A 25,917-nucleotide genomic window follows, 5' to 3' on the forward strand; every position below is an offset into this window, starting at 1 on the left:
GGATATGCTATATAACCTGGATATGCTATACCTCAACTAAATGATTGCAACCTAGGATGAGTTTATAGCAGGATGGCACATCAACATGTTGGTGATCACTAGTTTGAGATTTTCTGAATGAATCATTTCATGGGAGATGGTCTGGTCGCCATGGTCCCACTCCCTGGCCACCACGATCACCCGACATACCTCCGTTATATGTTTTCCTCTGGAGTTATGTTAAGGACAGAGTCTATGCAACACCTGTACTAATTTTGTACCTAAAAGAAGAAGAATAACTGAAGCTGTTGCTAGTATTACTCAAGAAATGTCAACCAACACATGGCATAAAATTGTTTAACGGTTGGACATTCTACAAGTAACAAACAACGCACATGTTGAAGTTTATTGACATTTTATGACAAAACTTAAAAATTTTTTTTTTGTTTGCCACAAACCGCACAGCTGTAACTAGCTTTTTTTAATAAATGTTTGTAATCAACTTTATGACCACATTGTGTATTAGTGTTCTATTCACCTTTTGCAATCAGGTTTATAATAGGAAATAAGTTCCAAAGTTAAAAAGTGAAGTAGGATCTGAAAGATTTTTTAAATGTTAGCTTGTTCTTAAAGGTTTGAATTACAAGCTAATAACTTCTAAAAAAAAGGGTGCTTGACATTAAAAAGATAAAACCTCATATGAGAGAAATACAAAAGTAAAACCTCAAATTACAAAAGTCTTCTTTAATTGAGGTGGTTGCATTTAAAAACTGTTGAAGTAATTAAAAAAAGTATATTTATATATTTGATTTATACTGGTTTGTTCGTTAAATATATTGTTTTTTGTTAAAGTAAGCTAATTTTAAGGTTCATATTTTTCAGTGAAGTTTTGATTTTTACATATTATAAAATTTGTTAATGTCTTTCAAGTGTGGGCTTGCATGTTTTGGGTGTATAACTTAATTTGAAATAGTCGATTTTATCATGCAGGAACTGTATTAAAGATGATTGCTATCTATTTTACCGAAAAGCGAATGAAGAGAATTTTTTTTGGGAAGGAAGATCTCTTAATATTGAGAAAATCAATTTCCCAATCGTAAATTTGTTGATACACATATCAATCAAATAAATAATCTCAATCGTAAAAAACATCTGTGAAGCTTTAAAAGGAGAATTGATAACATTATTTTTGTGGAGGTTTGCTCAAAGGTAAAAGTTGCTCTTGTGGAAAAAATTTACATTCTCTTTTTAGTAGTTATATTACATCCGATTCTCAGCACAGACAATTTAGCTTGATGTCTTCTATATGATACTTTATAACGTGAACAATTTCAAAAGATTTTGTAATATTTTTAAGATTTACGAACAATAATTATTAGTAATAAGAACGATTCTAATTAAATAATTAATTCTATTTACTGCAATTGAAATCCAAATTATTGTTATTATACTGTCACTATGAATCAACGAAACCAATAAATATAGGTTTTTCAATTCTTCTTGTTCTTAAAGTTCCACACTGATTTCTACATAATTGGTGAGGGGTTTTTTATGGCGTAAAATACAATTACTTGTTTAATACTGAAGCATACTCCAGCATCTCAGAATGAGTGGCTGAGAACTAAATAAAACCATTATACGCTTGCGCGACTATAATCGTGATGGTAGGGATATGTATTTTACTCAAGTCAGAAACCAAAAGAACGGTCATTTTCGCAACACAAGCAGAAATTTACGGACAGTTGCAGAAAATGTATATAGAGATCAGGGTTTAAAATACAAAATCAGAACACATACTGCATCGGTTTAAAACATGGTTTTATCCTAATCATACGCTTACCTCTGCGGTAGAGCAGTTTCATTTTATTTACTTCTACCAGTCATTTAGTTACCCTTATTTATGCTTCAAATTTTACCATTGCCAATATATGGGTCCCCTATCACTTAAGTAGGGATCACTGAAGTTCCGTTAAAAACAACTTTTGAATACTCTAATAAAGTTTTAATATAGACGATTATCGATATATAGAATGTCGTGTTGTTGAGTTGGTTGTGAGTCGAACACCAAAAACGTTTAGGAGTGCTTCTTGTTTATTGTAAATCATCTTTACAACTTTTTTAAAAATAAAATTAAAGAAGGTTGCTTTAATGAACTATGTGAATGTACGAGAAAGTTTAATTTTTCGGTAGTTTTTTTTTTGTGAAAAATAACATTTTGAGGTTATCTTGTATGTTTACTATGTTTGTTTACTTAACGATATTTAATTATTTATGTTAAATTTATTATATATTTTTGAAAAATATTGAAACACGTTAACAACGTAATGCTATATATTTTACTCAAAAGTGAATGAGTACATTTTTTTTGGAAAACTTAATATTGAGAAAACCCCTTTCACAACCCCTAAATGTATTAACACGTCAATCCAGTAAATACTCTCAATTATAAAAAAAAACCCCAAAAAAACCATTGTATCAAGCTTTAATTCGAAAGTGGATATCATTATTTTTTATGTTTCTTTTTCAAGCAGAGATATAGATACATCTAATTTAGTTTTATGATGTAACTATTACATATATTCAAGAACTAATTAAAATAAATAAAATACTGCTATATAATTTAAGATTTGGTGAGTTACTTTTTATTTGGAATCTGTACATATTAACTTGCAATTGTTATTTGCTTTGCATCAAAAAAAATATTATAAGGTTTTACTTGTATTTTAAATGACATTTTCTGTTAGTGTTTTCTCTGCAAATCCATTTTATTAAAGCTATAATTAGGTTTTTTTATCATTGAGTAACTTTGTGTATTCATTGGTATCTCTATTTTACATTATATATTTGTTCCATTTATACTTTCCTATAATTAATGAATATTTTAAATTTGTCATTGCTGCATTCATTTAGTGTTTAGTGTTTTAATGTAATAAAAATTAAAACTAAAAATTCCAGAGATTTCAGGTAAGTATACTATTCTAACCATAGAATTTTCTATGTGCAATCATTACAAAACTGAAACTAGTAAAAGTATTTTCTCACAAGACTAATTTGTTATGGCTTGATATAATCTTAATATTTTGCTTTATTGTGTCAAGCATCATACTTTACTAAATGACATGTTTACTTGACACTGTTGTTTAAATGGAGATGACTTGAACTATTGTTATTTTTTAAAAAATTGCATTTCACACTCAGCGAAAAAGAAAAAAAAATTTGGGAAAAAGAAATGAAATGTTTGTATTTGTAATCGTATATTGTTTAATATTTCCATGTGTATTTTATTTTTTATCATTATCATGCATTATGTCATTCTGTTTTAACACGTCGGTATTTATAAATTAAATTTCGACAATTAATTGTGATTAATCACTGATTATAATGCTCTGATTCATACATAAGTCTTTTACTTTACATTTAAACCTCTGTAATCTATATTTTTATACTTACGATAACTGAATAAAATGCTTTCATTGTGAATAGTAGTTATAAATTACCATAAGAAAGTCATAGTGTATGCTACTCCATCTAAATATGTCATTGAGTATATATGGAAAAATTTTAGAAGAGGGGTAAATGTGAATAATATGCATTATAATGCAAAACCTTGTAGAGATTTTTAAGCTGATTTTCAGTACTTCATTCGTACAGAAGTTTTTCATATTTATTGTAATAAAGAGATATTTTCAAAAAGCCTTTAGCTATTGATTATCTTGAAATTTACCCATTCATTTGTTTTGTATTATTGAGATTTGTTTATCTTTTTAAATGCAGGAGTAAAATAATGAAAACACATCTCATGAAACATGGAACAGTAAACCTGATAATACAGAAAATGTTCTAGATGACACTTCTAGTGTATGCTTTTATTTAAAAACATGTTTGTTTATTATAAAATTTACATCCTATTTAATGCATCTATAATTCTGACTCCCTTTTTTTATTTGATATATTTAATTTAAGTGTGCAAATTTTGTTTGAAACTTAAATATCATGGTAAACTTTACCATATAATTCATTATTACAGCTTTTTCTTAGTATTATGACCTTAGATACGCTTTACATATGTATACCTTAATAAGGATGAAATGATTAAGCTGAAAAAAATTCCAGGGAGATAAGGTATTTAATGCTTAACTACAAATGTTTAAGAGAAACATCTCCATTCAGTATTTTTTTTACTTGTACGCTAATTAACAATATTCTTGTTTATTATAGCTTACTTCTAAAATTAAAAAAAAGGTGAATCCCAATGGTTCAGTAAAATCATTTCACTACTGTTTGTTTATACTTTTGTTTTTTTGTCTGTAACTTGTTGACTTTATAGATTAATACAAATACAGTTTTTACCATACTGTGATTTCTTAGAAGATTTACATGTTAAAATAAAAAATATTCAAATTTAACATTTTATTTGTAGCCTTTTTTATAGGAGCTGTTTTCTATTCAATATTAACACAGTTTAGGATCACGATTCCTCTTTCAGTGATCATTCTCCCCTGCATCTATATGTATATGGGGGGAATTCAGGATATATATATATATATATATATATATATATAAGTTTAATTTAAAGCTGAGAGTTCCTATGGTGATTTAAAAATGCAAGTGTAATGTTTTATTAGGCTTAATTTTTTTTGCCTTATGTAGTCAATAACAGTAATTATGGCTTATTAGGCATTTTTCTGATTTATTTATTTTGAATAAGTCTTGTTTTTACCAAAATATTGTTAGCATTTACATCTTACATTATCCACAATTTTATTGATGTTAGTAAATTCAATCTTATCTAACATGCTGTACTTATGTGAGACACTAAAAAGTTTTAAAATTAATTTTATTGAAATATCATATTTTTCCTTTTTTTTAATTTGTTTTTTTTTTTAATAAATTTTAGAAAAATAAAGTAAAATAAAAATGTCTAATTTATTATCACCTAAACGAGAACAGTGTAAAACAAATCAATTAGACCCAAAAACACCACCACAATGGAAAAGACCTAATGAAGTTATGAGACTTCATAAAATTCGTATGAAGCATAAGGCTCTCCAAGCTCGTATGAGTAAAACACAATCACCATATAATCAAGCATCTCAGTTAAATGCATCAATAGATTCAGCAATTGGAAAAGAAAGTGAAAAGAGGAAAAATCCTTTCAGGTAAGCCTAATGGATAAATATACTATTATTTTTTAGGTTTTTACTTTGTTTGAAAATGATAAAAACACATCTCTCTCTCTCTCTCTCTCTATATATATATATATATATATTTATTTATTTAAATTAAACTTTTTGTAGTCCAAATCTGCTCTGTATGTAAATTTTAGCCAGTCATATAATATAATATTTTTTCAGCCATCCACAAATTTAACCTACCAGATAATAATATAGATAAAGTTATTAAAAGTGCAATAATAGATTCAGAATATAATATCACTAAAATTGATTGAACTAATGAAGAAAAAGGTAAAATAAAAATTGATATAAGTAATAAAATTTAAATTTAAAAACAAAATTGATAACAAAAACTTTATTTATCATGAAAACTTAATAATGAATGAGAGTAAAGTATATAAGCTAAAAAATAAATTAAAAAAAAAATGTATAATAATAAAACCCTATAAGAGAGGAACTCCCGTTATTATTTCTGTTGATGAATATCATGATTCAATAAATGAATACATAAATAAAAATGATTTTTCAAAAATCAATGACCCTACCAAAAAATTTCTAAGAATTATGAAAGAATTCATAGTTTAATACAAAGAAATATTTAATTATAGTTATAAAGAAAAGTACTGTAGTAGATTATACTCATATAAACCTTATACCCTAAAACTTAAGGTCTTCCTAAGTTGCATAAGGAAAGTATCCCTATGAGACAATTAATCAATTTAAAAACAGCTCCCAGTTATATAATTACTAAAATTATTGATAAAATAATTAGATCAAAATTTAATTTGGAATACAAGTACAATATAAAAAATGGGTATGAGTTGATTGATGAATAAAATATTAATAATAAAACAAGAATGATAAGATTCGATGTATCAATTTCATTAATACAAAACAAATTAATAAATATAGTGAGGACAAAAATTTATAAAAAAATATTATAATAATAATTAGAAATATTTGTAAACAAAATTATTTTGATTTAAAATAGTACCTGTTATACATTAGAAAACACTGTACCTATGTGTTTTCCGTTAATGTGGTATGTCGATTTTTCTGTGGAAATGTCAGAAATTTATCTACAAGAATTTGAAAGTAATGTAGTCTATAGTATAAATCATGTGCATAAACTTTTATTATGGGTTAGATATGTAGATGATATTTTAGTCTTATATGAACAAAGTGCAAATAACGAACATGAAATAATTTTAAATAAATTAAATTCTTATCATGAAACATAGGACATAACAGGAAAATAAAATATTTAGACGTAAATATTAAAATAAATGAAAATAAATATATTGGAGTAGATAAAAACCTCCCTCAAATGAAATTATTAAAAACAAAAATTCCAACCATCCTTGGTCTCAAAAAATTAATATTTTTAAAAACATGATAAATAGAGCAATAAAATACACAAATAATAAACAAGAATTGTATAACTAAATAAATAATATAAAGAATATAGCCATAAAAAATGGATATGATACTTCATTGTCGATAATTAAATATAATTCCAAATACTTTAATAAAATAAACATTACTACATTAAAACCCATAAATGAAAGTGAAAACAATGTAAAATATTTATGTAATAAATTACTCCTACACAAATAAAATTATAGAAAACTTGATTAAAGCATAATAAATATAAATCTGATAATCATATAATAAAACATTTAAAATATTATAATAATAATAATAAATATTATAATATTAAATAAATATTATAAAGAAAAGTACCGTAGTAGATTATATGTAAAAAATAAATATGATTCTTCTGGTATTTATAAAATAAAATGCAATAATTGTGAAAAAAATATATATTGGAAAAACAAATAGGTCTTTTAAAGATAGATTTAATCAACGTTTCAGATCATTTAAAAATAACAAAATAGGTTTCTCAAATGTAGCAGACCATTTATTAATTAACAAACACAATGTAACTAGTTGGAAAGTAATTTAAAAATAATTGAAAAAGTAAATATTGAACACGTAAATAATAATAAAAAATTAGAAATGTTAGAAAAATCTTATATATATACATAAATATAAATGTAAATTCAGCCTCATGAATCTGCAGACAGAGTTTGATGGGGATATTCTTATAAATATTATTTAAACCGGTAATATATTGATAAGAATATTAGTAAATCAATTAATCAGTACAGAACTGTATTAATGTACAGATAATACAGATAACATGTTAAAAAAAATGTTTAATTAATATTTTAAATTTAATAAAAAATCTTATTGACTGAGCAAATATTTGTTCTATAAATTTTAATATATAATATTTTATTTTTAATGTGTAAATGTAAAAAGAGAAAAAAATTGCCCATTTGGCCCAGCTTCTCCATTTTACACGGAGATCCAATACCGATCTGAGATCAAGCTGACTGATGGTCTCCGTACACATCAGCTCATACTTTGAACATTCATAAGGTAAACATCATCCAGTTGTTCACACTGAGGACAGATGCCAGAATCAACTAGGTCAAATTTCTGGAGTCTGTTCCTGAAAGCGCCATGGCCGGAAGGAAATTGCATCACATATTTATTAGGGTGTACCCAAGAGGCGTCCTGCAAACCAGTAACATTTGGAAAGAGATCATGTGTTTAATGCTCACCCTCTGTCTCATCCCACCTTTTTCTTTTCTATGTAGCCTCTGAAACCACGTAAGGTATTACTTCAGAAGATGATATGTATAAATGTAAATTAAGTGTAGTCTTGTACAGTCTCAGGTTGACCATTCCTGAGATGTGTGGTTAATTGAAACCCAACCACCAAAGAATACCAGTATTCATGATGTAGTATTAAAAATCCATCTAAAAGTAACTGCCTTTACTAGGATTTGAACCTTAGAATTCTCGACTTAGAAATCAGCTGATTTGTGGTGACGAGTTCACTACTAGACAATTGTTCAATCTCTTGAATTTTATCTGAAGTCAGCTCACCAGTAATGTTGTATAGTAAAGTAATGTATTACTGTAATGTTATTTATTTTTAATCTTTTTTGGATCGTATGAAGCCAAATTTTTATGAATTGAGTTTCCAGTAATCTGAATACAAGTAGAATTCAAAATAAAGTTAAGTCAAAATCAAATTAAAAATTCATATTACAATGTGTTATAATCATGTAAAATAAAACAATACATTCATTACTCTACAGACAATAAGAATGGATTAAAAAAAAATGCTACTATATGAAAATGAATTATTCATATTCTAGTACTGTATTGACATTCAGGCTGGTCTCTTCTTTAATGACAGGATATATTTAAAATATATAATAAATAAGAATTCGGGTTATAAACCTCCAGCTACATAAAATATTTTCTGTTAGGGCAGTCTTGATTAGCTTTATATCTAAGCATGTGTCTGGGGGTAGCACGAGATGAAATTTTATTATCACAGATCATAAAATATCGTGTTAGGATAATTAAGACAGTAGAGGAACAATTCAACTAGTTTGATAGTATACATACTTTATCAGAAATTACCATGTGTATGCCGGAAATGTACAGAAGATCTAGTAAAATGATACCACATATATTTTTACTTTTCAAATTCAAAATATTTTAACATTTTGAACATTTTCAAGTATCTTGAATTAAAAAAAACTTAAGGGCTCATTGAATGGAGAACATACAGACTTGTCAAGTCTTACTTGCTAACATCATTTGAGATTAATCTAATGTGCTGCTTAATAAATAGTTTCACTGTATTTAAATACCATTTCTAAGCTATCCAGAAATAATTTTAAATGGAAATGTTTTAATTCATAAATGAATGTAACTGTAGTACTGGTACATTTTAGAATTTTAGAGTAATGTGCAATGTCAATACACAGGGAGAAAAAGAGTACAATTTCAGTCTAGTGTTCAAAGAGGGTAATAGGATGTAGGTATATAGAGTTGGGAGGCAGACTTTAAAATAGTGCCTAGGAGTAGCAACATCTTCAAAGCCGGCCCATAAGTACAAATCTGTTAATCAATGGATGAGATAGTGATGGTTTTTATATTTTAAATAAAACAATTTATCCATTGTTATGCATATTCAATTTTTTTGTATTGCAAATAAATTTTCAAATTTCAAAATATTCTACTGTATCATGCTAGTACAGTAATTTTTATATGTTGTATATATCTCTATTTGGTATTTGTTGTACCAAAAAAGTACAAAAGTAACCTAATGCTACTTTAAGGACTTTTTATTTTCAGTTGATAAAATACTAATCTGTTTTTAAATCTGATTTTATAGAGTAGTGTATAAGCGAGTGATAACATCTTGGCCTTTCATCCAGAGGTCCTGGGTTCAAAAAAAAAAAAATGGTTACAGTAATGTATCAACTTAAATAGAAATACATATACTTATCAATAACTGTTTGTTAAATTAGAAGCTTTTATTTATATCAATGAAGGTGAGAGTCTTGCTGATATCCATAATCTTGGAGTAAGAGCGGTTATTATGATGACTGGAAAAGCAATTGTGTAAAAAATTATATGCTCAAGATATTTCTTATTACTATACCTAGATTTACCTTTATTATTTTACAGTAATCCGAATTTTTATTTATCTGAGGGACCCATGGTCCCCATTAACTAAAAATTAGTGATACTTAACTATATAATTTAAAATAAAGCATTCAAAAGGCTCAGATAAAGTGAACCATTTGAAAAATATTAACAGGTTTGTTTGCTTTGGGTTATGCTGGCCCAAAAATTATAACTTTTATGTTAGATTTTGAATTATATTTTACTGTTAAAAATAAAAAAATATGAAACTACATGGCAATTATTCTCTACAAATAGTGGGATATTGATAACAAGAAAAATTCATGATAAATCCTGTTATGCTTTAGAAATAAACAAACAAATAGAAAAGGATAACTTCTCAGTAACATCTGTACTGGCAGTCTCCATGGTTGTACTCTTATTGTTGCTTGTTATCAACTTTAACTGATTACTTTTTCTTTCTTGTTTTTTTTTTTTTTTGAATGAGTTGCTTAGTTTATCATGCAAAACAGTTTACGATTCAATCAAATGCTTCCATATGCCACTCAATTCTGGGGACGGGAGAGGATTTTTCTTAATGAAATCTGGGTCTTCCTGTGGAGGCTGTTTGGTATCTTGAAGGTTAATAGTTTGTTTAAGTGTATATTTAAGCTGGTCAGTGCATAGTAATTGGCTATTAAAGACTCATCATTTAGATTGGCTTGTTCATCTCATCTCATTGTCCCTCTGTAAAATCATCTCTTTCCTTTTGCTTTATACCTTTCTCCTCTGGTTGTGTGCTGTGTGGGAAAGATATGAGGAACCTGTAGAGTTTCTTCATCCTTGATGTTTGTGTGCTGTTGCAGGGGCTTTTTATCTATGGACTTATTGCAGAAAATTTTCACATAATTTGCTGTACCCAAAGCTTGACATACTTATCAGATAAAACATTATGCCTCTTATACACACAGTATGTCTCTACATACTATGATTGTAGCCATATGAATCAGGTTTAAAAACAAATGAGGATGAAAAGAACAAGGTTGAAGTATATATATATATAGTAAACCATATTTTCTCATTATTAGGTTTATCTTATTTAACAAGAATAATAATATTCTTGTCAAATAATAACTTTCTTTGTTTATAAACGAATGATGGTTAAAAGAACAAGGTTGAAAATCTTATTTATTTAAAATGTTAATTTCAATTTCAGAAAATCTGATGTGACGGAAGAAAGTAGTGCAATTAAAAGAGTAAAACCATTCATTGACGAAGATGAGACAAATAATTCATCGGTGTTTAAATTTTTAAGGTACAATGAAAGTAATTCACAAGAAAAGAGTAATAATGTTAAATTGATGACATTTAAAAATATTTTTAATAAGCCCTCAGGAAGTGTTGATAATGTAAAGGTTTGTATTTAAATTTTACAAAAAGCAGTTATTTTCAAAATATTTACTTTCTTAGGTTATTTTTTCTGAAAATAATTTGTTGGTTTATTCTTTTAATAAAAAATTGTTATTTGACTAAGTATTTTATTTTAGCTAATTTTAAAATTTTGATCATTTCATTATATTTTATCAACATATAACTGAAGAAACTTTTTAATTGTGATACAAGCATTCTTTTAAAAATTAGCAAACTAACAGTCTTGTTAGTGAAATAAGTAAGTGAAGCACTTTTAAGCGTTTAATAATTTACCAGATGTGGAAGGATTTTTTTATTAGTTACGTTGTGAAATTACAAAGGATATACAAACTAAGTAAAAAATCTAAATGTTAACTGGAATAAGCAAGGAGAGCTTTTATGCAAAAAAGATGTTTGGTAGTTTCAAATATAGAGCTAAGAATAAGAAAAATATTTTTGAATTTATTTGTGTGGAATATAGTGATTTAATGAAATGAAACATGGGTAGAAGCAAAAAAAAAAAAGGTAATGAATAGAATCTTATGAAATGTGTATTGCATGAAGGTGTTGAAAGTTAGTTGGAGAAAGAAAAAATTAGATAAAATAAATAAAACAGAAAAAGAATTTTGTTCCTGACATCTAGCTATAATTAATTTCATAATAGAGATACATAGAAAAAACTGTTGATGAAGAGAAAGATTATAAAATATATTAATCAATTGAAAGTGTAAGATGCAGTAATTTTGTTGAGGTTAAGAACAAAAAAAAAAAAATAAATAAATAAAATGGAGAGTAGTATCAAACAAACCTATCAAAACCAACTGATGTTTCAAAAACAAATTATGGTTTTATTGGTATTTATTCCTAGTAGACTTGTATTTACTAGTAATATAACCAAGGTATACACACCAATACCTTGGTATTGATGTATAAATTATTTGCTCAATTGTAATATTCAATTGATGAAGTTCCTAGATTCTTACAGGTCATGATTGCAATGTCAGTGTATTCATTAATGTATCAACAATTTTTCAATGTTCTATATTTAATTTTAATGCTTTATAATTTATTTACTTATAATTTAGTTATTTTGGTTTTATTAAAAAATCTTGCATGTCTATACATTATTCCATTAATTGACACAGTATACTATTTATTACTGGCATATTCTTATAAATAAACATTTGACAGTAAGTTCCTTTAATAAAACAATTAGCATGTTATAACATTGCAAAACAGTAATATAAAAGAAAAACATGTGTAGATGTAGCTAAACTGATTAATCACAAAATATAATGTGCAAACTATATAATACCATAACCACAACAAACTATTATGGAATGTAAAAGAGTAACACTAATCAAAAAGAAGTCACATATAGCAGGTCTGTACTTTCTTGAAAATTGTTTGCACTCTAACATAAATCATTAAGGAGTAAAACTGCATAATGCAATCTATTCTATTATATAAAGAAGAAGTGGGTTTTTGTTTGTTTGGGATATAGAAAAAAACTACTTGATCAATCGCAACCAGATTTTTACCCATGTTTCTTGTCATAACTGAGAAGGTTTTTAGATATATTTCATCTCAAAAATTTCAAAGAACCAACCAGGGGTCCAGGGATAAAGCCCTCTGGGTAGATGGAATGGCAACAACCGAAGTGAGCTCTGACAGCGTCCAAGGTGCTGTTTCTCTCCAACATGGGAACGGCAAGTGAAGTGAGCTCTGTGGCCCCAGGAGGCTCTGAGGAGCCCCTTACTTGATTTCTGGTCTGCCTGGGCCGGCTAATTTATTAATATGTATACTTTTTAATTTTAAAATTATTTGTTTCCATAAGTATTATTATAATTATTTTTTAATTTTAATTTCACTATATTATAGGAAGAATCTGATGATAAAGTAAAGGGATCTAAAGATATTCCTGTTGATTGGAGATTAAGGACAAGAATGCGGTTTATGTCACTTAAACCTTTCGCTTGGAATTCAAAACTGAAAACATGTGAAGAAGCTTCTGGGACTACGGCGTATGTATAAAATATTATTTTACAGATGGTGTAAAATATCATCACAAGTTTTAAATGTGTAACAAAAAATTACCTTCCCAGAGACTTTGGTTTTTCTATAATGATAATTTTAATGATTACTGATACAAGTTGATATTAAAAGTTCACTTAAATAAAACCTTGTCATTTTTTATCCTGACTTAGAATTGCTTTATTGAGATCTACTAGTCTGTAAAAAAGCAAGTCTGCAAAGTATTGGATCTACTAGTCTGATAATTTGGGACAAATTCTATTCCCTGTTTGTTTATTCTTAGTAAGAATGTGTTGGAACATATATTAAGACTTCATGTAATTGTATTTTTTTACATATAAAAATTGTCATTTTTAAAAATGGAAGAACCATTCTCAAGAAATGGAATCAACTTGTAACAGATGTCCAAGGAACAGTGAGGTGTGAAGTGATTTCCTGTTGCCTTCTACCTTGAGTAAAATGTATTATTAAAAGTCAAAATATATATTCATTGAAATGCAGATGAAATTCAATCCCAAAATCAACATCTCCACTTTTATGACTTGCTTCATAGATTTAGGAACAACTATATAGTGGAGCTAAGTATCATTATTATCTGAGAAAAATAGAATTATAAAACTGTACTGGGATTTGGATTAATGTAAAGTTATAAACTATAGAATGTGTTTCTATTATGAAAGGATTATTATAGCAGTAATGTTAAAGAAAAGGAAATAAATAATTTCACTTATTTAATTTTAACAATAAAATTTTAAATAAACTGAAAATTGTGTTGTACCTTGAGCAAATCAGGTATATTTATTTCAAGTGTTGAACATTTAAAAAAAAATATTTACTTAATGGAGGATGTACTAAGTGCTACAGCTGTCTCAGCCATTTTCCACATTGTTTTCTCCAAGCCTTGTTATTGGAAACAGTTTCTTATTCAAATTCAATTTATCCTCAGCCTTTCTAACAAAAACACTCCATAATGTTCTGGGTCTTCTTCTACTCCATTATTTGAGGTTGCTATTACTAAATTTGCTTAGATAGTCTTTCTTTCTTCCCATCTTCAAAGATACTCCTATAAAGAAAATCGTTTCATTTCAGCAAAATGTACTGCTGTTGAAAATATTTCCATTTTTCCACTAATGTGATTATTCTGTAAAATTTGTTGTTGTTTAAAATATTTATTTTCAATATTTTTAACAATAAATTTTTAAAAAGGGGTTGAAGATAAAATAAAACACTGGCTTAGGAGTCTATTGGGTGAAGTTGAACCACTTCTTGTAAAACCTGAAATTTAAACCTGAATGTAGTAGAAGTCTTACAGTGTAATAAGAGTTATAATTACTGGAAATGAGTAAAAGTTAGTCATTAAGTAATGTTTATTGTGAACATTTTTTTTATTGTAAAAGAATTTTATTATTGTTTTTTTATTAAAAATTTTAATTACAGTTTTGTGAGGTGTTTGGATACTACTTCAAATAATGAAAATTATTCATTAGATACGAGTGCTAATGCTCAATTTCATCAATGTTGCCTTGTTTGGCAGCATCCTGTACTGCCATGGGTTGAACTGTATCCACGTCATGTGCATAAACAAAATAATGCAGCTTCTACATTCGCTGTGCAAAATATTCGCGATTCTATGCATACAGCATGGACTGAAAGTTTTCGTTCTGCATTTCAGGTAAGAAAGCATTTAAAAAATAATAAATGCTTTGTTTAGATGTTGAGAAGCATACCAATTTCTTCCCTTGTATTTTAGAAAACAAAGAGTCATCTTTACATCATATTCTCTGGGTTTATAATGTTGAAATCAGAGAGTCTACTGATTGTGAAAGTCTATAACTTTTTTTTTTAAAGCAAGAAATGTGAAACTGCTTATTAGTTATTGACAGGTGTTGAAGTAAATGATCAAAATGCTATGAGAATGAAAATTAGTCAGCTACTTGTATAAGGTCATGATAATGTATATGATTTCATTCTAATGGTAGTTTCTAATTATCGGTAATTGATGTATGCAGTTGACACAGAATTTTGAAAGAAAAAATAATTCACTCAGTTTTGCACCTTGCTTTGAACTTTCTTGTAATTTCTTAATGTATTCTTTGTGAAATTGAATCAGACTATTTGAATTATTGGAAATTATGGTCATGTAGGATGCTGATTTCATGCACTGATAACACTGTCACTCTGCTCTTCAAATTCAACAACTCATTTAAAAAAAAAAGCAGATGAAGTCCGATTTGAACTGATGTGCCTTCCCCTTATAAGATCCAAATATTTTATTAATTAAAATTTCATCTGGCTATAACTCTGGAACAAATAAAAATAAGTACCACTTATGATATGTAGTTGAAAATCTCTCAATGAGGGCTTATTACTGCAGTTAAGAAAAAGTTCAAAATCCAGTTTTGTTTTGGATTTTGCGCTTTTTTGGACACTTTTGGTTCAATCAACTGCAATCAAAAGGGGAGGGGCACAACTAGTTGTTATAACAGTCCTAAATCCAAAATTTCAACATCCTACAGCTAATTGTTTTTGAGTTATGCGAGATACATGCATACGCAGATATGTATGTACTTACAAACGTCATACTGAAACTAGTCAAAATGGTTTCAGGGATGGTTAAAATGGATATTTCCGTTGAAATCTGGAAACTGAAATTTTTTACAATCACAATGGTTTCTTTACTTTGTACAAGGAAGTAAAAATGGATCATCCCCTTACAACTTAGACTTCCTGTCAAATAATTTAAATTCTGTTTTACATACGAAGAGGTTCTTTCCAGTCACAATTTTTTGATGCAGATGATGTAAAAGTGAAAAAAAAAATACTAAATAACTGACCATTGACCCAATTCACTACTGACTTCACTATTTGGTTTTGGTTTGACCCTGTTGAAAAATGTTATTGGGTTTCTCCAGTGGTGTATTATTATTATTAACTGTATATAATAATTTTGATTTTTTTACACATGATTTTTTTATGATTTTTTTAAAACACTTTTTTATTTTCATTTGAAATGCACATTTGATATATAATCCTGTTGATGAAGTTTTTAGGCTTATTTACAATCTATTGATTGACTGTTTCTTGTTTTTTTATTTCCTAAAATTTTACTTGTTTCTGTAGCTAATGACAAAGAAGCTTGTTCATATACACTTCACTGTAATCGTGTTCATTTTAACAGAGTTGATAATTTTTCTTTCATCCAGATTTAGGTTTTAAATGTTTTTACAATATTCTTTTTCAAATTCTTTGAATGGTCGATTGAGAAATTGAGATACATTACATTTGTATGACTATCTCACCCTCTTAACTTACAGACTTAAAAATAAAATCACATACACTTTTAAATATGTACAAAATCTAGACAGTGAGTAAGGAATTTTTAATGACACATGAAAGTGACATAATATGAGCCCAAAGTGCATAAGTCTTTTAAGAGATTTATTGAATATACACTTGTAACTTTGTAATAGATTATTCTACTCTATAAATAACATTTTGAGATATGGATCCAATAGTGGCCATATCTCTCTACTACCTCTTGACCAAATGTAATGAAAATTAAATGGTATCAATGACCTATATTCAGAAATCATTGTACAAAATTTTGTAAAAATCAGTTAATCTATTTATGAGATATCAAGCAAAATGATATGGGATGAAATATAACAAAAAAATTACATTAGACTTATTATCTCTCACCAGTGAATGAAATTTGTTAGGAAAAATTTGCTAATTGCCATTCTGAAATTATCTGATTGGTACAAGTATGTGGTTTTAAGTCTAGAAATTGTAAAAAAGGTGTGGTTTTTGCTGTCACACTCTCTCTTTATGGGAATTTAAATAAGATCAAATATCATTGGAAAGTATCTTAGCTATCTAAGGGGCATTTTTTTATTTAAAAAAAATTGCTTAGCCTTTGAGTAAAATTTAAGATATGAATCTGTGAAATCCGTATTGCCTTGCTTCCTTGAACAGAATTAAATGTCATAAGTGCCCCTTATACTGAAATTGTTTTCAAAATGGGTTCTGTTCAGTGTGGAGGTATCAAGCAAAAATGAGATGTATGTGTGCAAGTACACACACACATTACTTCTGGAAATTCCTTCTGGAATTTTTCATTACCAAAGATTTGTTTTTTGGTTATAGAAACATCAAACTCTGCAAAAACTCAAGACATGCAAAATTTTAACAGTACTTTCCCTTATATAGCATACTGTACAGCTACTCAGTATAATTATGACTAGAAAAGTAAAAACATTGAAAATAAAAAAAGAATTTAATATCTTCCTCGGTTAATAATTTTATTAATGTTATCATGTAGCAAATTGTAATAGTTTAATAATATTGAAAATATTACAATAAAATAAAACATTGCAATCATGAAAATATTATAATAATAAATAATATAAATATTGAAAATTACTTTTCATTAAAACAGATGTTGTAATTAACAAGTTCATTATTGTAAATATAAATAAAAACTAATATCCAGTTTGTCTTTTGCTATTACAAAGTGAATACATTGATCAGTGTAAATACATTTTGCTGTACAAGTTAATTATTTTTTTATTTTATTTTTTACCGTTATTTTATTCACCATGGCAGGTAATGTGTATCATATTTAGACTAACTTAGAAATGGCTGATTTGCACTTAATGTGTGGTCTCACATATTGCAATACCCTGGAGGCAAGATGGCTATATCAGGAACACTTTTCCAATCAAGTGTTACATTCTTACACAATGTCTTCATCCATTCATAGACAGTTCAGACACACAAGAAGCTTAAAACCTGAAATATATGGTAAATCAGAATGACCATGTTCAATAAGGACACTTGTTCAATAAGGACACTCTAATTCAAAGAGTGTGTTAGATGAAATATCTAACTATCCTGGAAAAAATACTAGAGAACTGGCCTTGGGGTTCGACGTTAGTAATGCAACAGTTTGGAAAGTTTTATATTTGCAGCAACTCTATGCCTATCACCCTTAGCGAGTACAAGGTGTTTTATTTTGAGATTATACTCACCATGTTTGACTATGCCAATGGTTCATCTTAAAATGTACTAATCCAGATTTTTTGAATGATATTTTCTTTATTATGAAGGCAAATTTACAAGATCAACCATTCCTAATATCCACAACATGCAGATGTGGTCAATTGAAAACCCTCATGCCAATTCAGGGAACAGTTATAAATATCAGTTTTCTGTAAATGTTTGGGCTGGTATTCTGAATGAGCATTTATTCGTCTGTTTTTTTACCTAAAACACTCAATGGTGAAAGATATGATGTACATTTCTTGATGGCTGATCTTCCATTTTTATTCGATGATTTGCCACTAAACATCTAAACAAATTGTGGGTCATGCTAGATGGAGTTCCAGCTCATTACAGATTATAAGTTTGAGATCACCTAAATGAAGCATATCCAAACAGATGGATTATAATATGCAGGCCTATAATATGGCCTGCAAGGTCACTCAATTTCAATCCTCTTGACATTTTTCTTTTTTGGGGGCCATTTAGACACTTGTATACAACACCCCTTTGAATACCACAGAAGAATTGCGCACAAGAATTCTAAATGGTACTGAGAGGATTCATCAGATACTTGGCATTTTTCCGGCAGTCAATGCAAAAATGCCTGGATGCATGATCAGGCCACTGTTTCAACAACTGTTGTAGTTTCTTTTATTAACGTTTTATTATCTGATATAATAATATATTGTTGGTAAATAAATTTTAATTGAGAAAAAACTGTTTGCTAATGATTGCCTATACATTAAATGAATAATGTGTAACGCAAATTATTTTTCAGTATTAATATTATTTATTATTATACTATTTTTATGATTTCAATAGTATTTTATTTTATTGCATTATTTTCGATATTATTAAATTATTGTAATCTGTTACATAATAACATTAACTATAATGTTACAGTATCAACTATAATAATAAATTATAGTGTTTTTAATCTACAGTTAGAGTCACTTCAAGAATTTTTGACATAATCTTGTTATTTATGAAAAGATTTGAATAAATAAGGTGTCATTTTCTTTATATAAAATGCTTAACTTTTTTTCTAATTACATAACATTTATATAAATCAGCAGTTGCAAAGATATTAAAAATTAAAATGTTTACATGACTACCATTTTAAAATGGATGAGAAATTAGGTTTGTTGTTTTTATACAAGTAAAACTCTCGGTACGTAGCAGTATATGACATTTCAGCCTGATACAGTTAACCATTTCTGAGAAATACATTTTTATTTTAAAAATACAAAATGGTGGTTAGCCGGTAAACTAAGCATTTCCAAACATATACTGATATAAAGTTTTTTCTTTATTTTGATATGGGGGACCGCCCCGTAATTCTTAAAATGGTTTTTATGAACACCATTATAACCTTTTATAAACAGACTTAGAATTACAAAATGTTATCTTTTGCGATTTCTTTTTTTTTATAATGAATAAAATTTATTCAGTAAATTGTTACCAATTTTATTACTAAAAGAGTTTTTTTTTTGTATTGTTGGTTACACATGATGTTACACTCCTTGTGAATGTGTTGTAAAAATAAAATAAATTAACAGTTTATTATGATTTATTTGTTATGAAGAATTGTAAAGTTGATAATTGTTTAGCATAAAAAAATTTAATGATTTAATTCAAAATATAATATCTGATTTGGTATAAAAAAATCATTGTTACAAAATGTTGATTAATTATATTTGTTAAAACAGTTGGTTCGAGCACAACAGTGTCCATACTTTTATATTTTAGCAAATACATTCACGTGTTTATTTAGAGCTGCTGGTGTCAGTGGACATAGTGAAATACATGCTCTAATAACTCCAACAACAAGTGGTTTCCGTAAAATACTTAAAGATGAAGGTATAATTAGTTTTAGTTATTGTATTAAATAGTTTTGTATGATCTTAATCATAATTGATTAAGATCATAAAAAAAAAAAATTGTTATAAAATTGTTATAAAAGTTGTTATAAAAAAAATCATTAATCTAGTATCAGATTTATTTTATACCATTATCTGTGAAAGAAAAAATCTGTAATTTCTTTTCTAAAACTAAGTTATCACATAATGATAATATTTTAAATAGGTAGAGAGTACCAAAAATATAATTTTTCAGTGTTATTTTATTTTAAGGCAATATTATCTTAATAGTGTATGAATCCAGTTATTGTCTACCTGTTACGTTATTCAATGCCAGGCTTATTACAGCCGAGACAGTTTCAGTGACTTAACAAGTGTTCAGAATAAATGAGCTCATAATAAATTTTAATTAATTTTATATTTTCAAGTGCCTGGTTTGGCTTTTTGAGCTAAAACTCGGTAGGTACAGACAATTCCACAGACATGGAACTGACATGGAGGTGTGTTTCCACAGATATGGAGGTGTGTTTGAAATTGTGACTCATGACCTCAGCAAAGAAGTGGTCTGCATAATTTTTTCCTCATGAAATGTGCATGTTTAATTTTATACTTTTTTAAAATGCTAAAAGAATTTATTCAAATGTTATTTTCAATGTAAAAAGATTGAATGAAAATAATTAATTACAAATCAAAAACGAAAATCAGGAAAGAGGTTTTTATTACTTAAAATAAAACTGGTAATAAAATATGATATAAAAATTTAATAAAACCTATAAACAACTCTCCTGAAATTCAGTAGAATTCTATCTTAAACGTGTCTACAGCAGAGGAATAAATTCTTTTCAACAGTATAAACAACATTAATGTAGACTCATTTTAATTAAGAGCATTCACCTTGTATAGCTTTAATAATGAATCAGTATTTTTATTTTTGGTTAATAACTGTGTAGTGAAAACTTTTATTTTAAAATTGATTGTTTCCTTAGTGGAGAAGCATCTGCATAGAAAATACTGTGAACTGAAAGAATTTATGGTGTGCTGTATCAATCAGTGTGGCTTTATCATTAAGAAAATATCCCGTTTCACAATAATGTGCTTCCTTATACTGCTCAAAACACATATAAATTTATGTCAGAGTGATTCTTACTTAAAAAACATAACCTCTTTGTAAAGTATAAAAATTCATTTGGTATGTATGAAATTCCTGTCTTGTACTTTAAAGCAATCATTCATGCTATTATTGACCCTCTGACAGATTTTATTAATTCAGTGGTATAATATTCCCCATTTGATTTCGATTGTTATCTCTTTCCATAAGGAAAATCAGTAAAAAAGTATAATTCCCTCATTCCAGGTTATAGAAGGCTTTTTGTCTTTCTTTCTGTTATTATTTGTCACTGATCTTTCTTAATACCTAAGATCATATATACATTTAATACCTTTATTTGGATAGAACTTGTGTGGTCAATTTAACATTGATATTTTTGCAGAGAGTATCCTATATACTAGTAACAATAGTATTTTTGTTTACCGTAATATGAACTCCATATTTAAATTACATGATTCTCCATGGGTGATCAAACTGATTTCATCCAAAACAAAATTAAATCATTGAGGTCGTGTATTCCCTAAGGAATTAATAGTGATTCCAAAATATAATTTATCATCATCTGGTGTTCTGTCTGGCAGCAATTCTTCTTCATCTTTTTGCTGTTTTCAATCTTCAAATCATCTATTATCTTCATTATTCTTCTTCCTTAGTTCCTTTCTGTTTCTACTGACCCTTCTTATGCAGTTATCAAGATTCCACTTCCTCCAACCCCATGTCCTGATTGGTTTTCTTTTCTTTTGTGTACTTCCCACATAAGTGGTCCTTTTTATTATTTAATCCTACTCATTACTTTCTCATTTCTCATTATATATAGCCATTTTACTCTCTTCACACTCCTCTATATCCTCATCTCAAAAGCCTTAATTCAATTCCTGTCCTTCTTCCTCATCATGCATGCTTCACTCCTATACTAGCATTTCGCTAATATCTTTCTTAACTCTAAATTTAGACTTTTTTTTACATAGTAATTTCCTCTCTTACTGAAGTCTTCATTTGCTGTTGCTATTCTTCCGTTTATTTGCATTGTTTTATTCCAGTCTTCTGACACCATAGTTCCAAAATATTTTTAATTTTTTTAAAGTGCGTGTGCATCTTGTGTGTGTGTGTGTGTGTGTGTGTGTGTGTGTGTGTGTGTGTGTGTGTGTGCGCACAATCAATTAGAATTAGCATATCATCAACAAACCTTACCCATTTTATGTTTCATCTTCCTATACTTATTCCTCTTCTCTTTCTTTTAATATGATCCTTTTCATATCTTCATTGTAAATGTTGATCAGTGTTGGTGAGAGGTAGAAGAGTTTTTGCCTATCACTTCAATTTAGACTCATCCAGTCAGTTATATTGTTGCTTTATTGTTGTTGTTGTTTGTCACGAATAATTGTTCAATTTAATTAATCTTCTGTTTTCCATTCTCTTTCATAATTTTCTTTTATTTCATTATTAAATTCTTTCTTTAAATCTATGAAGCAGCTTGATGGCAATCTTTAGTAGCTTGATGGCATCTCTAGATCCTTTCCCTTTCTGGAAGTCAAATAATCCCTCTACTTATAGCATTCTCTTTCATTATTCTTCAAAGTATAATTATAAAAACTATTTAATAACATTTTTATGTTGCAGATATTGAATTTACCATGCCATTAAAAGACGATAATAGTAGAAGATCATTTGAAAGTCAAACTGATACCGGTTACAACACGATAGATTCAGCTACAGATACCCTCATAAACACTGAAAATACCATAGAAGAGTTATTAAATAATAAAAATAAAAAGGATAGTAGTAATGAAAATAAAGAGAAAGATGATGACGATGATGATGATGATGATGATGATGAAGTAGAGGATGATGAAGAATGGTTACATAGTATGGGAGTACATGAAGATGAAATTAAACGTATAAGTAGTTCACAAAGTGAAATTGAATTCGGTAAAGAGAAAAAAGTTGATAAAACCCCAGAATCATTAGTTTTAGTTGAAGGAGTTGAAGCACAAGTGTTGTTTAATTTTCTCATTAACTGTAAATCAAATATTGCAACAACTGGTCCACTAACTGGTATACCGCCGACGATAATAGCACCAGTAGCATTTCATGGTGCGATTTTACACCCTTTAAAAGTTAGACAGAGTATTGTTAATGTCGGTTCAGAACAGTACCATTCAATGGAAATAAGAGGTCCTATATTACCTCATGTTGTTCATTCTTTATCAAATATATTAAAACAATCATCAAATACATATTCATTAACATTTGCTTCGATTGAATCGACTTCAGCGTTTACTTTGATGCATAATAAAAGTAAGTACTTACTTCTTGTCTTGTTATTATACTATACTGTATATAATTTAACTACAAAAATTTTAATTGAATTCAGAAATCTGAAAGTTTTTCAATTTCATCCTCATAAACCCAATACAACACTAATTCCACATACTAATTAAAATCAACATTGCAATGATGTTAATATATTACAAATACATTATCTTTGCAAAGATTATTTATTCGTAAAAACTAACCTAATCTATAAACCCCTTTATCTATTTCCATTAAACCAGATTGAAGTACTTTAGTATAACAGTTTAGTCTGAAAATATGTCTAAAATGGATTTTAGTCCAAATGGATTTAAATCTAATATGGAGTTCAGTGTAAAATGGATATTGAAAATTCTGTTAGAAATTTTTTTAAATTAAAATAAAATCTGTTTTATGTATATTTTTATTGATTTGTATAATGCTTACTGTAGATGTGTTATTATTGGAACATTAAATACATGAAATGTTTGTTGATTTTTTTCTTAACTAATATTTTTTATTTTGTATTATTTCAGGATATTCATCTCAGAAAACTGATGACAAGAAAGAAACAGCAGAATCAAATCAAAATTCTAATATAAAAAATAATGTAAATAGCTGTAACAGTAGCAGTATAACTGCCTTTGGACAAGTAAATCTTAGCGATTGTGGTTTACCACCATCATTATTAAAAAATTTCTGTAAAGGTGATCCTGAAGCAGTTCAGTCATTTGACAGCCTGAAATATTCTGATAATTTATTTACTTGGCTATAATTTAGTTATTTTTATTTCTTTTTATTTTATATTTTTATTATTGACTAATCAATCATTTTACAAACATAGTTTGAAAATTAACCAACATTACTTGTAACTTGTAAGTGTAATAAAATATTTATTTTCATATAAAATGTACATTTTACAAATAAATACATTTTTTACAACTGTTTGATTTTTTATTTATCAATCTATGTAAATAAAAATGTAAATGTTCATTTGTTAAAAAATTTAAACCTCTGAAAAGTTCTTCACTGATTGCTTTAAAATTGACGTTGTATTCAAATATGCGTGTGTTTTTATATACCTACTGTTTAGTAGAGTTGATGTAAGTTTATCAATAATAATTTATTAATTTTCAATTTAAATATTTTCATAATTAGAGACATAATAAAGGAAATACAACAAAAAACAAAATTCCCTATAATGAATGCAAATTCAAAACTGAGATGTGGTAATTTAAAACAGAATATATTGTTACCAAATACTATTACATGCATTATATGTGGCTCCTCAAATTGCAGAAAAACAAATGTAATTTTTAATTGTTTCATTCAACCAAACCGATTACGTTTTAAAAATGTGTACATTTTTTCAAAATCTTTACCAATCTCTGTATAGAACATTATTGGAATTGATGATGTTAAATCCAGAACTCGACTACTATGAATATACTGAAAACGATCAAATTATATCACCAGATGAGGCCAAATCGCATTCAATAATGATTTTTGATGATGTAATTAAAGAAAAATGAAGAAATATCTGTGAATATTTTGCTATAGGCCATCATAACGATATCGATTGTTTTTATTTGGCGCAAAACAGTTGATATGTGATAATTGCAATTTTTTAATTTTATTCAGACAAGATGAGTTCAAGTCCTAGTAAAGGCAGTTATTTTTATACGGATTTCAATACTAGGTCATGGATACTGGTGTTTTTTCGTGGTTGGGTTTCAATAAACCACTCATCTCTGAGACTGTACAAGACTACACTTTACTTACACTCATACATATCCTCATTTATCCTCTGAATTAATACCTGAATGGTAATTCCTGGATGCTAAAACAGGACAAAGAAGACAAAATGAATTAAATTTACAACACATTTATAAAGAATACATAAATGTATATGCCATTATATTTTTCTAGTTATTGATAAAGATTCAGTTAAAAATAAGGGTCGTTATTTTTAATAGGGTTTCAATAAATTTTTAATCATTGATTAAACACTACTCATCGCTACACCAATACATACATTTTTATTTTAACATTAATTAACTAATAGTTTTCATATTAAATTTTAGGTAGATTTAATAAGAAAGCTACCTATTGTAATACGTACCACGATTCGACTTCAGGAATATTTTGACATATCTTCGCGTTTCACATCCCCCAAACCCCAAAACCACCACCAGCTCAAAAGTTTATGTATATATTTATATATATATCAATATATATATATATATATATATATATATATTTCACTTTCTTGTACACACGATAACTGGCGTAAATTTGTCCCGATCACTTTTAAATTGTTCCTTAAAAATAACTCGTCCCAAATGCTCAGTCGAGTTTGTAAATGGCCAAAATCGAACCATGGGGGTGGAAATGGGTGGGCTTTCTCGAAAAAAACAAAATATCGCTATAACTTTCTTATTAAGTAAGATATCAAATTCCTTTTAAGTTTCTACTACTCTTTAGATAATGGCCTAAAACTTAGGTAAGTAAAGTTTTTTGA

At 27.6% G+C, this 25,917-nt stretch overlaps 1 protein-coding gene across 2 annotated transcripts; it reads left to right on the forward strand.

The window, feature by feature from the left end:
* The first annotated feature begins 1,661 nt into the window (after positions 1-1,661).
* On the forward strand, positions 1,662-24,319 carry hd (humpty dumpty). 2 transcript variants are annotated; one of them, XM_075377274.1, is made up of 8 exons: positions 1,662-2,207; positions 4,877-5,138; positions 10,867-11,065; positions 12,942-13,084; positions 14,532-14,766; positions 19,847-19,997; positions 22,725-23,402; positions 23,933-24,319. In XM_075377274.1, exons 2-8 carry the CDS (start codon positions 4,897-4,899, stop codon positions 24,169-24,171), a joined length of 1,887 nt encoding a protein of 628 aa, XP_075233389.1. In that variant the 5' UTR covers positions 1,662-2,207; positions 4,877-4,896; the 3' UTR covers positions 24,172-24,319. The 2 variants fall into 2 exon arrangements, with proteins under 2 accessions (XP_075233389.1, XP_075233388.1); XM_075377273.1 differs by lacking the exon at positions 1,662-2,207 and adding an exon at positions 2,218-2,609.
* Positions 24,320-25,917: the final 1,598 nt, after the last annotated feature.

Source organism: Lycorma delicatula, chromosome 10 (genome assembly GCF_047948215.1).
Source record: "Lycorma delicatula isolate Av1 chromosome 10, ASM4794821v1, whole genome shotgun sequence".
Taxonomy (NCBI): Eukaryota; Metazoa; Arthropoda; class Insecta; order Hemiptera; family Fulgoridae; genus Lycorma; species Lycorma delicatula.

Coding starts and splice junctions, on each gene's coding strand:
- hd (XM_075377274.1), top strand. CDS start 4,897: ATGTCTAATTTATTATCACCTAAACGAGAACAGTGTAAAACAAATCAA. Junction 13,085..14,531: donor GAAGCTTCTGGGACTACGGC/GTATGTATAAAA, acceptor TTTTAATTACAG/TTTTGTGAGGTGTTTGGATA. Junction 23,403..23,932: donor TACTTTGATGCATAATAAAA/GTAAGTACTTAC, acceptor GTATTATTTCAG/GATATTCATCTCAGAAAACT.